The 17,133-nt window shown below is 41.7% G+C and overlaps 1 protein-coding gene across 1 annotated transcript; it reads left to right on the forward strand.

Moving 5' to 3' along the window:
• Window positions 1-714: 714 nt before the first annotated feature.
• Window positions 715-15,453, forward strand: LOC106598149 (guanylate-binding protein 3). The gene is made up of 11 exons (XM_082967122.1): window positions 715-1,091; window positions 4,124-4,328; window positions 4,927-5,078; window positions 5,658-5,767; window positions 5,924-6,114; window positions 6,249-6,491; window positions 13,538-13,818; window positions 14,004-14,216; window positions 14,344-14,446; window positions 14,608-14,801; window positions 14,953-15,453. Exons 2-11 carry the CDS (start codon window positions 4,133-4,135, stop codon window positions 15,172-15,174), a joined length of 1,905 nt encoding a protein of 634 aa, XP_082823248.1. The 5' UTR covers window positions 715-1,091; window positions 4,124-4,132; the 3' UTR covers window positions 15,175-15,453.
• Window positions 15,454-17,133: the final 1,680 nt, after the last annotated feature.

Genomic DNA, 17,133 nt, shown 5'->3' on the forward strand with positions numbered 1-17,133 from the left:
CGTCATGACATTATTTGACCTCGTTTTTTTACCGAGTTCCCAGTTGTCTTGAACGCACCATTATATACGTGCGATTCAACCAGTTAGGAAGTCTGACATTTCGGAATGTCTTAGTTCCCACTAGCACGTGATCGCGGCATATAATGAACCACTGCGCAGCACAGGGACTTTTATACGTCACTTATTTATTTTACTATCCTAACGCTGACCACAGACTGAACAATAACCCACTACAGCGTTGCCGAGGTAAACTCCCGTGCACTGCTTACATTTAGGAATATATTATTTTTTTTTTACTATTGATTTGCAAGTTGACTGGTGATATGAAAAATACTTGATCCAACCCTGTTGGGGCTAGGGGGCAGTATTGAGAATTTTGAAAAAAATATGTGCCCATTTTTAACTGCCACCTACACCAACTCAGAAGCTAGGATATGCATATTATTACCAGATTTGGATAGAAAACACTCTGAATTTTGTAAAACTGTTTGAATGGTGTCTGTAAGTATAACAAAACTCATATGGCAGGCAAAAACCTGAGAAAACCTGAGAGAAAAAAATAATTTTGTGGCTGTACTATTTTTTTGGAGTCATTGTTATTAGATACCACAGTGAGAAAGGATTCATTTCGCACTTCCTACGGCTTCCACTAGATGTCAACGATCTTTATAAAGTTGTTTGAAGCGTCTATGATGAACAGAGACCGGATGACAAGGAAGAGAAGTTGACCTCCCTGGGATGTCGTCACCTCATTATTGGCTGCACCTGCGCAATCATGTGATGCTATACATTTTTCAAATATGTTTTTCAAGACACAGGAGAGGTCGGGTTGAAACATTACTGATGTTTCACGTTAAAAATGGCTCTAAAGATTGATGCTAAACAACGTTTGACATGTTTGAACGAACTTAAATAGATTATTTTTTTTACTTTTCGCGGTGACTTCCCCCCTCCAGCTACTTTTTAGTAACCTACCGAAGCGCTAACAACTTGGAGTTATTTGGACATCAATTATGAACTTTGTTGAAAGAAACCACATTTGTTGTGGACATGGGATTCCTAGAAGTGCTAATGGATGAAGATAATCAAAGGTAAGGGATTATTGACAATAGTAATTTTGATATTACATGGTTACAAGATGGTGCTAACCTGTATAGCCTAGCCTATTGTTCTTAGCACAGCACCCGGTTTATTGCAATTTGTGATTTCCCAGTGAAGTTATTTTGAAATCTGGCAATGCAGTAGCATTTACGAAATGTTAAACTATGAATATTTATTTGAATGACAATATTATAATTTACCAATGTTTTCGAATAGTAATTTTGTAATTTGTAACGTTGTTCACCGGAAGCATTTGAGAGAAGAAAAAAAATCTGAATTTCACCGCTACTGTAAAATGCTGTTTTTGGATATAAATATGAACTTGATGGAACAAAAAATGCATGTATTGTATAACATAATGTCTTAGGAGTGTCATCTGATGGAGATTGCCAAAGGTTAGTGCATAATTTTAGCTGGTTTCTGCTTTTGGTGACGCCTGACCTTGAATTGAAAATGGATGTTTGTACTTTTGTGGCTATGTACTGTCCTAACATAATCTAACTTTATGCTTTTGCCGTAAAGCCTCTTTGAAAATCGAACAATGTGGTTGGAATAAGGAGATGTTTATCTTTTAAATGGTGTAAAATAGTTGATTGTTTGAGAAATTGAAATTATTAGATTTTTGATGTTTTGAATTTCCAGCCTTGTTAGCAATCCCGTCTCGGGCTTCATTGCTAACCTGTAGCCCCAACAGGTTTTTAATAATGTAGGCGTTTGCGGTTAATTAATTGATTAGATAACCAGAAAAAATCTTCTGACATAGGCTAAATCATGTGGCAGATATAGCCTATGGTAGAACCAGTATGTGAACTTTTCTGTAGTCTATATGCTGGACATAAAATGTATGACAACGTACTGTATTGAGACTGAATTAGAGGGTGATGCCTCTGGAATTTATACACTGATTGAGTAGGTAAAGTTATGGAGATTGTCCTCCTATTAGAGAGACGGTGAGAAAGACAGTTCCTCAGTTTAGGGTTCTTTAATGTTGATTGGAGGTTAAATGTTTGCAATTCTGTGACATGTCACTCAGCTTTGATTATCCAACTAACTGTCCATTTATCCATACAAGATGTGGTCTGGAAATAATAAACATGAATACAATGGCATCAATACTAAGAAGGCACATTCATTTAGCAATAACAAAACAAGATATACAGCTTTCATCTGTTATAATAATCCAATGACTGAAACGAAAATACAAGTAGCTAGCAACATCAGACTAACCATCTAACAATGACAGGTGAAAATGTAGCTAACAATGTTAGATAGCTACCATAAAAAAGAGACACAATTGATCAGTTTGGCCTGGCGGGCAGCTCTAGGAAGAGTTTTGGTGGTTCCAAACTTCTTCCATTTAAGAATGATGAGGCCACTGTGTTCTTGGGGACCTTCAATGCTGCTGGATTTTTTTGGTACCCTTCCCCAGATCTGTGCCTCGACACAATCCTGTCTCTGAGCTTTATGGACAATTCCTTTGACCTCATGTCTTCCTTTTTGCTCGGACATGCACTGTCAACTGTGGGACCTTATATAGACAGGCGTGTGCCTTTCCAAATCATGTCCAATCAATTGAATTTACCACAGATGGACTCCAAGTTGTAGAAACATCTCAAGGATGATCAATGGAAACAGATGCACCTGAGCTCAATTTCTAGTATCATAGCAAAGGGTCTGAATACTTATGTAAATAAGGTTTTTCACTTATTTTTAATAGATTTGCTAAAATGTCTAAATCTGTTTTCGCTTTGTTATTATGGGGTAATTATGTGTAGATTGCTGAGCATTATTTTTAAATCAATTTTATAATAAGGCTGTAACGTAACAATGTGCAAAAAGTAAAGAGCTCTGAATACTTTCCGAAGGCACTGTATATAGAGACTTTACAGTTGGCACTATGTATTCGGACAGGTAGCATTCTCCTGGCATCCGCCACATCCAGATTTGTCTGTCAGACTGCCAGATGAGGAAGTGTGATTCATCACTCCAGAGAACGTGTTTCCACTGCTCCAGAATCCAATGGCGGCGAGCTTTACACCACTCCAGCCGACGCTTGGCATTGCACATTGTGATCTTAGGCTTGTGTGTGGCTGCTCGGCCATGGAAACCCATTTCATGGAGCTCCCGACTAACTGTTCTTGTGCTGACATTGATTCTAGAGAGAGTTTGGAACTCTGTTGTGAGTGTTGCAACCGAGAACATATGATTTTTTTCAGCATTTGCCGGTCTCATTCTGTGAGCTTGTGTGGCCTACCACTTTGCGGCTGAGCCATTGTTGTTCCTAGACGTTTCCACTTCACAATAACAGCACTTACATTTGAGCAGGGCAGAAATTTGACGAACTGACTTGTTGGAAAGATGGCATTCTATGACTGTGCCACGTTGAAAGTCACTGAGCTCTTCAGTAAGGCCATTCTACTGCTAATGTTTGTCTATGGAGATTGCATGGCTGTGTGCTCGATTTGATACGCCTATCAGAATCGGGTGTAGCTGACTCCACACCCCGCACGCCGACCCCTTCCATAGTTTGGGAACAACTGCTGTAGGCTACATCCCAGTAAACACGGACCAACACCGATGTCTTGAATCAATCATAGACGTCTGTTTGGTTCAGACATCGTCCAGTCTAGACCGGCCTTGATTTGGTCGAAAAATTACCCAATTCTTTTTACATTTATTTTTTATGTCTGGAAAATACTATTTTAGACGTATTTTCAATGTCTTTGTGCTTTCTGGGACTGTTCTAGCTTTGCGGGGTATAGGAGAGGCAATTTATTTTGTTTGGCCTAGGGCGACAAAACGGCCAGGACCGGGCCTGAATTTATTAGAATTTTTTTGTCACTGTCCACCCAGTCTGTTGATAAGCTTTGATTCACTCTTTATCACCTGTTCCTGTGCCTCCTTGATCACATTACATTTAATTGCAATAAAAAGGTCTGTAGGGACTGTGCCCCACACACACACACACACAGTACCCTACTCAATTAAAAGTTATTGTGTGTCCTTGCCATCGTTTCTATAGGACAGCATCATGGCAGGCCAGAGAGTATCCATGAAGGAACCAGTATGTCTGATAGAGAACGACAGTGATGGGAAGCTGCGTGTGGTCCGCAGTGCACTGGACATCTTGGACCAGATTGACCAGCATGTGGTAGTGGTGTCGGTGGTCGGGCTGTACCGCACCGGCAAGTCCTACCTCATGAACAAGCTGGCTGGAGAGAGGAAAGGTGAACCACTCAAGCATTTTTTAAAAAATCTATGGTCCGCCGAACAATGTACATAACAATATGCATGACCTCAACACTGTTATATGGTTAGAAGAATGATGTATGCTCATAAGATAGGGTAATAGAAATGTGAAACAGAAAGTGTTAACTTATGTACAGCATGTCTATATATGTACTGCATTTGTCATTCAGAGTTAGAGAGACAGATAGGCTGCACCAAAGTACAGATTTGTCCTGTTCTGACCACATTATGCTTTGATGTTTTTTTCTCTCCAAAATTGGAAATTTGACACATCCTGTTATTGCATTGTGGAAACTACAGTTTCTCTTTCAGTTTTACACCATAACGTACAACCAGACAGAAGAGCAAACATCAAAAAAACATTTTGTTCTGACCACATTTGTTCTAGGTGGGTTGTGTAGATGGTGCCGTTTTGCACTGGCTGCTAGTTTCACTTTCAGTCTGTCAGTATGATATACAGTATAATTAGACAAAAAGGTTCATCTGAAAACCAGCAGCCTTGAGTAAACACTTTACATCCTGCTGGCATCTTTACAGATTCCATCCTAAGAACCGTTTTTATCCTCTGTCCTCAAGGTTTTGCCCTGGGAGCCACCATCCAGTCCAAAACTAAGGGAATCTGGATGTGGTGTGTGCCTCACCCTGAAAAAAGAGACCACACCCTGGTGCTGCTGGATACAGAGGGGCTGGGGGACGTGGAGAAGCTGGGAGGTCAATGTTCACTCTCTGTCAAAAACCTTTTATGGCTCAGATTGTTTAGATGACAGAATATAAGATTGCTATGGGTAACATCCCATGTTATCTCAATAAACTGTGTCTAGTACTGAGAGCTGATGTCATCAGTTGTATATAATGTCTGACTTATAAATGTATGATATATATATATATATACCCATTGATTCTCAAGAGTATAACAAATAATGACCCATGAGCTTAGTTCAACTGTTGTACCCCATCAGAACCCAAAATATAAGCTTATTTTACTCCAATGTTTGTAAATGTAAATAAACTCTGTATAACATCATGGTTAACTACAATGATGATGTCACGGATGGTGAGTCATTGCACCCTTAGCTCAGTCTATGAATTTGAGTGGTTACATCTCTCCAGGCCCATCCTTCAGATTTTTTTGTCCAAAACTGAGGCAGGGTGGGGCTTGGTTAATGTTTCAATTAAGGATTCCAGCTTTGACCTTTATTTAGGTAGGGAGCCCATAAAACGGCGTATGGAGTTGACATTTAGTTACTGACTTGATTTCACTCTAGTATGAACAGAGTACCAATGTGTTCCTTCTGTTGTGTCTGCAGGGTGATGAGAAGAATGACAACTGGATCTTTTCCCTGGCTGTCCTGCTCAGCAGTACTCTGGTGTACAACAGCATGGGAACCATCGACAACAACGCACTGGAGAAACTACAGTATCCTTCAGCAGGCCTATAAAGAAAGTGTGTTGTATGTCTGGGTTCATTTCATCTCCAACAACCGAACCGACCTCAAAAAGCACTAATCGCTCAGCACTATACTGCATGTTAGTATATCTGGGTTAATTTTGTCCTCAACACCGCCTTCTACAGCTATGTGACAGAACTGACAGAGCACATCAAGGTGAAGTCCAACCAGCGAGACGGGGATGAATCTTCAGAGTACCTGCGTTACTTTCCTTCCTTTGTGTGGACAGTCAGAGATTTCACCCTGACCCTGGAGGTTGATGGGAGACCCATCACAGCCAATGAGTACCTGGAGAACGCTCTTAAACTGAAAACAGGCGAGAATACTCACTAGCACATAACTGGATTGATGATAGTAAATATGAATGTATGAATACATACATAAAACGTTGTTGCGCACATAGAAGTTGTTAATTTAGGCTTATGTGCATATTTTTTGTTTTTACAAAAGGTCAAAGTGCAAAGGTTCAGCAGTACAACCTGCCTCGTAGTTGCCTGCGGAACTATTTCTCTCCTCGCTGGTGCTTTGTGTTTGAGAGGCCAGCCAGCGGAGACAAAATGAGACGTATGGAGGAGCTGACCGATGCTGACCTGGAGCCTGCCTTTGTGGAGCAAGCCAAGGAGTTCTGTGACCACGTCTTCAATGAGGCCAAGACCAAGGCCCTGAAACAGGGCCTGAAAGTTACCGGCAGACGTGAGTATAATTATTATAATACAACAAATATACTAAAGTACAACAGCTGATAGTACAACCACTTCCTCTACTACCACCAGTGCCATCACTACTACCACTACTACTACCAGCACCACTACAACTACTACAATTTCCTTTACTTCTTCTACAAGTAGTACTACTATTTCTACTACTTCCATCGCTACTACATCCATCACTACCACAACTGTACATTGAGTGCGCAACACATTATCAACACCTTCCTAATATTGAGTTGCACCCCCTTTGCCCTCAGAAAAGCCTCAATTCGTCAGGGCATGGACTCTAAAAGGTGTCAAAAGCATTCTACAGGGAGGGATGCTAGCCCATGTTGACTCAAAATGCTTCCCACAGTTGTGTCAAGTTGGCTGGTTGTGCTTTGGGTGCTGGACAATTCTTGATACAGACTGGAAACTCTTGAGAAACTCAGCAGCGTTGCAGTTCTTGACACACTGGTGCACCTGGCACCTACTACCATACCTTGTTCATTGGCACTTAAATATTTTATCTTGCCCATTCACCTTCTGAATGGCACCCACACAATCCATGTCTCAATTGTCTCAAGGCTTCAAAATCCTTATTTAACTTGTCTCCTCCCCTTCATCTACACTGATTTGAAGTGAATTTAACAAGTGATATCCATACGGGATTATAGCTTTCACCTGGATTCACCTGGTCAGTCTGTCATTGAAGAGAGGTGCTCCTAATGTTCTGTACACAGTTAATTATTATAATAGAGTATGACTCTTGCAGTTTTGTGTATGTATGTGTATACTGTGCATTCGGACAGTATTCAGACCCCTTCCCTTTTCCACATTTTGTTATGTTACAGCATTATTCTAAAATGGATTATATATCATTTTCTTCTCAAATCTCCACACAATACCTCAATGACAAGGTAAAAACAGGTTTTTAGATTTTTTACAAACTTATTACAATAAACAGAAACCTAATTTACATAAGTATTCAGACCCTTTGTTATGAGACTCGAAATTGTGCTCAGGTGGATCCTGTTGTCATTGATCATCCTTGAGATGTTTCTCCAACTTGATTGGAGTCCACCTGTGGTAAATTCAATTGATTGGACATGATTTGGAAAGGCATATAAGGTCCCACAGTTGACAGTGCATGTCAGAGCAAAAACCAAGCCATGAAGTCGAAGGAACTGTCCGTAGTGCTCCAAGACAGGATTGTGTCGAGGCACAGATCTGGGAAGGGTACCAAAACATTTCTGCAGCATTAAAGTTCCCTAAGAACACAGTGGCCTCCGTCATTCTTAAATGGAAGAAGTTTGGAACCACCAAGACTCTTCCTAGAGCTGGCCACCCGACTAAACTGAGCAATCGGGGGAGAAGGGCCTTGGTCAGGGAGGTGACCAAGTCACTCTTGGTCACTCTGAGAGAGCTCTAGAGTTCCTCTGTGGAGATGGGAGAACCTTCCAGAAGGACAACCATCTCTGCAGAACTCCACCAATCAGGTCTTTATGGAAGAGTGGCCAAGCGGAAGCCACTCCTCAGTAAAAGGCACATGACAGCCTGCTTGGTGTTTGCCAAAAGGCACCTAAAGACTCAAGAATTTTTTTTTTATTTAAACAAGGAGTCACATTGAGATTAAAAAATAAATTTTATACATTACAATAAAAACAGAAAACATCACGTATATAAAACAATATAATTCAGCACATAATAAACCAAAATAAACGTATTTAATAAAAGCAATCACCATGAGAAACAAGATTCTCTGGTCTGATGAAACCAAGATTGAACTCTTTGGTCTGAATGCCAAGCATCATGTCTGGAGGAAACCTTGCACCATCCCTACGGTGAAGCATGATGGTGGCAGCATCATGCTGTGGGGATGTTTTTCAGCAGCAAGGACTGGGAGACTAGTCAGGATCAAGGCAAAAAATGAACGGAGCAAAGTACAGAGATCCTTGATGAAAACCTGCTCCAGAGCGCTCAGGACCTCAGACCGGGGCAAAGGTTCACCTTCCAACAGGACAACGACCCTAAGCACACAGCCAAGATAATGCAGGAGTGGATTCGGGTCATCTCTGAATGTCCTTGAGTGGCCCAGCCAGAGCCCGGACTTGAACCCGATGGAACATCTCTGGACAGACCTGAAAATAGCTGTGCAGCAACGCTCCCCATCCAACCTGACAGAGCTTGAGAGGATCTGCAGAGAGGAATGGGAGAAACTCCCCAAATACAGGTGTGCCAAGTCTGTAGCGTCATACCCCAAAATATTTGAGGCTGTAATCACTGCCAAAGGTGCTTCAACAAAGTAGTGAGTACTTATGTAAATGTCATATTTCAGTTTAGATTTTTTTTTTATACATTTGCTAACATTTCTAAACCGGTTTTTGATTTGTCATTATGGGGTATTGTGTGTAGATTGATGAGGGGAAAAAAACGATTTTAAATACATTTTAGAATAAGGTTGTAATGTAACAAAATGTGGAAAAAGTCAAGGGGTCTGAATACTTTCCAAATGCACTGTATATGTTAGTCATTGTCCAGTTAATTAGGTACGCCCATCAGGAATCAGGTTGGACCCCCAATTTTTTCCAGAAGAGCCTAAATTCTTCGGGGCATGGATTCTACAAAGTGTGGCGTACAAACTTTGCCCAATTGGTATCAAGGGACCCCAACGTGTGCCAGGAAAACATTCCCCAAACTATTACACCCCCGCCACCAGCCTGTACCGTTGACAGCAGGAAGGATGGGGCCATGGACTCATGCTGTTTACGCCAAATCCTGACTCTGCCATCAGCATGACGCAACAGGAATTGGGATTCGTCGGACCAGGCGAACAGCCAGTGTTGGTGTTCGCGTGCCCATTGGAGTCGCTTATTCTTGGTTTTAGCTGATAGGAGTAGAACCCAGTGTGGTCATCTGCTGCAATAGCCAATCCGTGACAAGGACCGACGAGTTGTTCGTTCCAAAATGCTGTTCTGCACACCACTGTTGTACTGTGCCATTTTTTTGTCTGTTTGTGGTCCACCTGTTAGCTTGCTCGATTCTTGCCAGTCTTCTTCGACCTCTCTCATCAACGAGCTGTTTTCGCCTACAGGACTGCCTTTGACCGCATGTTTTTTGTACGTCTTACCATTCTCAGTAAACTCTTGACACTGTCGTACATGAAACGCCCAGGAAGCAGGACGTTTATGAGATACTGGAACCGGCATGCTTGGCACCGACTATCATACCACGCTCACAGTTGCTTAGGTCACTCGTTTTGCCCATTCTAACGTTCAATTGAACAGTACAGTGGTTGCTGCACTAAACGTTTTGCGATTATACTGCGGGATTTAGAGGTCATTTGTGGTTTAGTAAGGTACCCTGCGTCACCACTTCATTCCTCCACTGATTATGCTTTTGGGTCCTACTGTGTCTCTAACTGACAATGAATGGGCAACATAAACCTAAATAGAAACTGATAATTGTGCACGACTTCAGTATTACTTACTAAAACTGTTGTTACACAAAGGTTTTTATTTTATTAGGATTATTTTGCTCTTACTGTAATACTGTAGCCCACTTACTTCCAGTCACGGTGTACTGTGCCTGGGTGGCGCAACGGTCTAACACGGAACCCATGCATGGAACCGTGCATAAATATATTTTGTCCTCCTACACCAAATCGCAATCATGACACGCAGGTAAAAATATCAAAACAAACTCTGAACCAATGACATTAATTTGGGGACAAGTTGAAAAGCATTAAACATTTATGGCAATTTAGCTAGTTAGCTTGCACTTGCTAGCTAATTTGTCCTATTTAGCTAGCTTGCTGTTGCTAGCTAATTTGTCCTGGGATATAAACATTAGGTTGTTATTTTACCTGAAATGCACAAGGTCCTCTACTCCGACAATTAATTCACACATAAAACGGTCAACCGAATCGTTTCTAGTCATCTCTCCTCCTTCCAGGCTTGTTCATTTTTTAACTTATATGGTGATTGGCATCTAAACTTTCATAGTATTACCACGACAACCGGCAACACAGTTCGTCTTTCAATCACCCACGTGGGTATAACCAATGAGGATATGGCACGTGGGTACCTGCTTCTATAAACCAATGAAGAGATGGGAGAGGCAGGACTTGCTGTCACGTCCTGACCAGTATAAGGTTAATTGGTATTGTAGTTTGGTCAGGACGTGGCAGAGGGTATTCGTTTTATGTGGTTCGGGGTGGTGTGTTTTGTTGAAGGGGCATTTGGTTTAAGTATTCCGGGGTTTTTGGGCACTGTTTGGTTTTCAGGTATTCTATGATTTGTCTAGTATGTCTGTTTCTATGTTTGGTTAATTGGGGTTGGGACTCTCAGTTGAAGGCAGGTGTTGTCTATCTGCCTTTGATTGAGAGTCCCATATATGAGGGTGTGTTTGTGTTTGTTATTTGTGGGTGATTGTTCTGTGTTGAGCTTTATGCTTTGCCAGACTGTTGGTTGTTCGTTCATTCTCGTGGTTTGTTATTTTGGCATTCATTTTGAAAATAAATAAATAAACGTCAAGATGAGCCTGCACTTACCTGCTGCGTTTTGGTCCTCCATTTCCAACGACAAGCGTGACACTTGCAGTGCGATATGCGTCAGAAATAGGAATGACTTCTATTTTAGCCCTTGGCAACGCAGATGCTCGTTGACACGCGCGAGCAGTGTGGGTGCAATAATTGAATAACATAGATTACTAAATTTATTTTGCAACCGCAAGCGGTGTAGTCAGGGTATTAGACACTGCACAGCAATGCAAGTTGTGTTGCTACAGATGCTGGTTCAATACCCCTGCTGGCCTGGACTGGGAGACCCATGAAATTACTGTAGGTTTTTCTCCCTCTAAAAACAGAAATAAATCATTCTAAAAAACAAACTGTCTTTATTTACACATTTCTCACCCCATGTTCAAGAATTGCCTTTTTTCACTCATTTTACGTTATTTGAAAACGAAATAATCTTCAAAATTGTTATTTTTTAAACAAAGCGATTATTAGATTTAATTTTGAATTATATAAAAGCCCCCTGGATATTCTCACAGATATATTATTAACCCTGTTATTAGCAGGACAACATATAAATCAAATCAAATATTGGTCATGGCTCTCGAGTGGCGCACAATGGGGTTGCCTTGCTGATCTCCAGCTGTATCCACTAAAAGCAAGTGAGGTTCAAGGCACGAGGGCAGGGGGCACGCGATGGGCTGCAGAGCCGCGCGCAGAAGACGGACGCAGCCTATGGGGAAGGCACCCCCCTCCGCCAGACTGGGTAGCACAAAGCAACACTTTAAGGGGCATTGCACTAATAATGGCGCTGACTAGGGAAACGTTCCCGCTGTTCTTAGTGCAAGTCTGCATGTTCAAACTAAAACAATGTAACTAATAATGGCATCTTTATGCTTTCGTTAATAAAATAAATGAGGGTAGGGGGAGAATTCTATCGTCAAATATATTTATAAGTTAGGTTGGCTGTATCACAACCGGCCATGATTGGTTGCAATTTCAGTTTAATCCACCAGAAAAGACAAAACAAATAATACCACAAAAAGTATTATGTATCACATCCGACCGTGATTGGGAGTCCCATAGGGCACCTACATAAAGCTGAGTAACTCACTCATTCATGGCTTTGGATCAAAATAAATAAGTACCAACATTCTTTCTGATAGTCTTTTATTAATAAAGACATGTTTTGGTTATCCTGTCCTGGACACCATGTACAGTATTATGGGCTATTAGCAACACCTCTCTGTATTTTGATACTTTGTGGATGGGGGCTCCCGCAGTGCAAAATGCATTGCTACAGACACAAGGTTCGATACCCGTGCCAGCCGCCACCTGGAAACCCATGAGATGGCTTTTGGTTTTAATTTAGAATCCTCCAATCCAATCCTCCTGCCGCAGGTAGCCTAGTGATTAGAGCGTTGGGCCAGTAACTGAAAGGTTGCTAGATTGAATCCCTGAGCAGACAAGGTAGAAATCTGTTGTTCTGCCACTGAACAAGGCTAACCCACTGTTCCTAGGCTGTCATTGTAAATAAGAACTTGTTCTTAACTGACTTGCCTAGTTAAATATAATAATAAATAAAATATGTAATTATTGACGGAGAGTCACGTCATATTTTTCAATATACCGTAGGCGACATGAGTCTCATTAGTGTCGAGTAATGTGCTGTTAAAAGTGGTGTAGGTCTTATTTATTTAAAGAGCATATTGAAGTTAGGATAGGATTTGAAGCAATAGCCTACAACTATTTTAGCACCGTTTCGCGCTGCTCTGAGACAGGCATGAGGACTGGTCTTGATAAATCAATGAGATGTTTATTTTCACTGACTCTTCGTTTGGGCATTGGTTAGACTACAATTAGGGTGTAGAAATGTTATGCCCTTAGTGTAACCTTTATTTAATTAGGCAAGTCAGTTAAGAACAAATTCTTATTTATAAGGACAGCCTACTCCTTCCTCCCCGTCAGTGAATTGAACCCCGGTCTCCAGCGTGCCAGCACGACACAGGGATTTTAGTACTGTAGCCTACTCCCGACCTTCACCTTGTACAGCGCCATATTTTCCTTTCCATCCTGACGGAAACCCAGAGTTTTTTTTGTTTTTTTTTTGGAATAGAAACACCATAATATTAATCAAATTAATTAAGCAACATTTCTTAAAATCAGTCCCATATACTATGTTCTTACAAAAAAAGGTTTTAAATTCTCTAGTACAGCCACTATTGAAGGCTATCAAATGCTTCTCAAAGATGTCCTTTGGTGGTCAAACTAGCACTAACTAGCATTAATGGTAGCAGTGGTTGGCACTTAAATAATGTGCCATAGAATTCTGCTGTGCCGCAGTACGCTGCAACTTTTAAAGGACAAATCACTGTAACTGAATGCCTCAATGTCTGCCTGCTTTATATAGCAAGTCACAGCAACGTGACACACTGTCTATAGGAGCCAACTATTTTCGTGAACCTAATAAACCGGCCGACTGAGTGGATATATGCAGATTGTGCTCACTCACTCTCTCCCTCTCTCTCCTGCAGTGCTGGGGAACCTGGCAGAGACGTATGTGTCCGCCATCCGGAGCGGGCAGATCCCCTGCCTGGACAATGCTGTGGTGGCACTGGCCCAGATTGAGAACTCCAGTGCCATCGAGAGGGCCAGGGCCCACTACCAGAAGGGCATGGCTGACTGGGTGGCCTACCCCACAGAGACCCAAGAGGAGCTGTCTGAAGTGCATGCTGTCATGGAGAAGGAGGCTGTGGCCATATTCATCAACAACTCCTTCAAAGACGAGGACCAGAAGTACCAGTTGGAGCTCATGGTATGGGAATGTAGATTCTATATTCAATGAGTCAATATTCAATTTAATGATACATGTATTTAACAAGATTAGGTTAATTTGTCATTTGGGTGAACTATCCCTTTTATGGTACCATTTTATTACCTTAACTCAACCAAGACATTCTGGTTTGTTCTGGTACATTCTGACCCAACCTCTTTCTATAGAAAGTGCTTCAAGAGGAGTATGAGAAGATCTGTGAGAGGAACTACAAGGAGTCCCAGAAGGCATGTGAGTCCAAAATCGAATGCATCTTTGCCCCCTTGGAGGAGAAAATAAGGGATGGCTCCTACATGACCCCTGGAGGATACAAAGAGTACTGCAACGACCTGAAACTGGCCACCAGCGAATACAGATCTGAGGGAGGCAGGGGAGTGAAGGTATGTTGGGGAGGTGGTGCTATTTTAGGATATTTTGTAATTATCATGTTTTGTGGATGCTGGTCAAAGGAGTTATGAATGCACTGATGTGATGTTGAAAGTTAAATATTATGTGTGATTGTTCCAGGCTGAAGAGGTACTGAAGGAGTACTTGGAAAGGAAAGCCAGCATTGGTCAGGCCATCCTGTCAGCAGACCAGTCCCTCACTGAAGCTGAGCAGAGAGCAGAAGGTGATATAATAAATATAAAACTAACATCTGCCTAATCAGTGTGCTAAAATGACAACACGCAACCTGACGACAACATTCTAATGACCACCACATGAAGGCTTACCTATCACTCTCTCTTTCCCTTGGTCTCTCTCTGTCACTCATACTCTCTCCCTCTGCAGCCGAGCAAGCAAAAAGGGAGGCATCTGAGCGGGAGAATCGAGCCATGGAGGAGCAGCTGGTTGTCCAGGAGAGGTTGAGAGCGGACCAGCAGAGGACGTATGAGGAGAATGTGAACCAGCTGATGGAGAGGATGGAGAGAGACAGTAGAAATGCCATAGCAGAGCATGACAGAGTTCTGCAGGCCAGACTAAAGGTAGGAACCTAAAACACAAACATTGAGAAGTACACTTTAAAACTACAGTAACTGTAGTAATACGATGTGTGTCTGTGTACACTGCATTTGTCAGTTAGTTATACACTGTATGTGATGTACTGTATGTGGCAAACTTTATTTGTCATTTCAGGAGCAGAGTGATCTCCTCCAGCAAGGATTTGATGACAAAGCAACCCAAATGCAAAGAGGGATAGATGCCCTTAAGGATGCGAAGGCACAAGAGGTAGAGAATAGGATATCATTCATTAGCAAGGCTCTGGATACTGTTGGGACTGCAGCTACAATGTTCCTACCAGGAATATTCCCCCAAATTGGAGGAATGGCTTTGAAATTCTTTTCAAAGTTGTTCTGATGAAAGTTCTCGAGGAGATTGACTAATAATAATTTGATAGTTTTTCCCATACACCAGTTTAATCATTTATTGATTCAATCAGTATTTATTGAAGTTAATGACTGACTTACTTTAGATTAAGCACTCAATTAAGGTTGTATTTGTTTGGGTTTATGCTAGTTTAGACTACAATACAAAAAACAAAGGAAAGCTTTTAAGACGTTTTTGCAGTTCTTTTTTTACTAATACCTCTAACATTAAAAAGATTGATCAGTGCCTAAATGATCTACTTGAAGTTTAGTTTGATGTGGTGCATTTGTTATTGAACCAGACGTGCTTCCCTAGTTATAGTTATGCATCCATAGTTATAAATGATGTGGTTAACTCTATGGATAATAGGCAACATTGACCTGTCAAAAGCTTTCGATACTGTTGATCACTCACTGCTAATTTAGAGGCTTTCCTCAATTGGCCTGCATGTAAGTGGTTTAAAAATGACTTGACAGATAGAACTCAATGTGTATCTACTGATGGTGTTAAATCAGGTTTCCTGGATATTACGAAAGGTGTCTCGCAGGGGTCGATTCTGGGTCCTGTACTTTTCACATGAACAATATAAACTTGTCTGTTAAATTGTAACCTGCACTTGTATGCCGATGATACTGTTGTGTATGCCATTACCCCAGTTGACCAGGCTCTATCTGAACTGCTCTAAGTTACAGTTCACAGCAGGTGAAGTATGGTCTCAATATGTTAACATGACACAGCCAGGTTTTTCTCCTACGCTCCGGTGTGGCAATGATGTAATCCAGATTACCATTTTTTTTTTTTCACTATGGGTTAAGGGCCTGAAAAGCGAGCCTGCAACGGGCAACAAAACTTTGAAAGTCAACCACATTGAAAGTGCGGTTTCGGGTCTTTCGATCAAACCTTCGTTTCCAAACTTTCATTTCCTTTGCACCTTCTCCAGATCCTCACTGGCAAACTCACAGGCGCAGTGTAATCTGTATCGAAAAGCGATAACGTGCGCCCATAAACGTCTCAGACAGATCGACCATGGTGGGATGGCACACGCTGGGAACACTCTCGGGTACTTTTCTGATAACCCACCAGGTTCCTCTACTCTGGGCATTTGGCACAACATTCCCTCCAGCCAAATTGTTTCCCAGAATGAATGAGACCCACTTCACCGGTAGGCTAGGCCTCACTCCAACGACAATGGAACCAGAAATAAGATCAGACTAGTGTTCCACATTATACAAAGGAACCTCCATGCAACCGATCTCCACACCTTGTACTAACACACTGTAACCAGTTGCTGTAGTGTCAGACAAAGGCAAATCACCCTTCAAAATGAATGACTGGGCTTTCCCAGTGTATCGCAGTATCTTCACCGGCTGCTAAACAGCATCGCCACTCTGCAGAGACACAAACTAGTCAAAAAGGGTTCATACATCTGATCCAAAATCTTGTTCAGGAGATGCTCCAATCCCAACCAGAGACTTAATTGGCTGGAGTGGTCCCACAAGAAGAAACAGCTTTTTCTCTCTCTCATTTTTGTGTTTCAACTTAGGACACTGAGAGACAATGTGTCCTTTCTCACTGCAGTAATGACAAACTGACTGTTTTCTGCCGATCTTTATCTTTGGGCACTGTAGAAATGGACTGAAACCATGGGGCGGCAGATAGCCTAGTGGTTAGAGCGTTGGGCCAGTAACTGAAAGGTGTTGGTGGATCGAGTCCCTGAGCTGACGAGGTAAAAATCTGTTGTTCTACCCCTGAACAAGGCAGTTAACCCACTGTTCCTAGGCTGTCACTGGGTTGCTTTTTGCGTAAGAATAACTACTGTGTGCTTTGTTTGTGAAGGTTGTTACAGTTGAAGTCGGAAGTTTACATACACTTAGGTTGGGGTCATTAAAACTCGTTTTCAACCACTCCACAAATTTCTTGTTAACAAACTATAGTTTTGGCAATCGGTTA

This window comes from Salmo salar, chromosome 21 (assembly GCF_965601325.2).
Source record: "Salmo salar chromosome 21, fSalSal1, whole genome shotgun sequence".
Taxonomy (NCBI): Eukaryota; Metazoa; Chordata; class Actinopteri; order Salmoniformes; family Salmonidae; genus Salmo; species Salmo salar.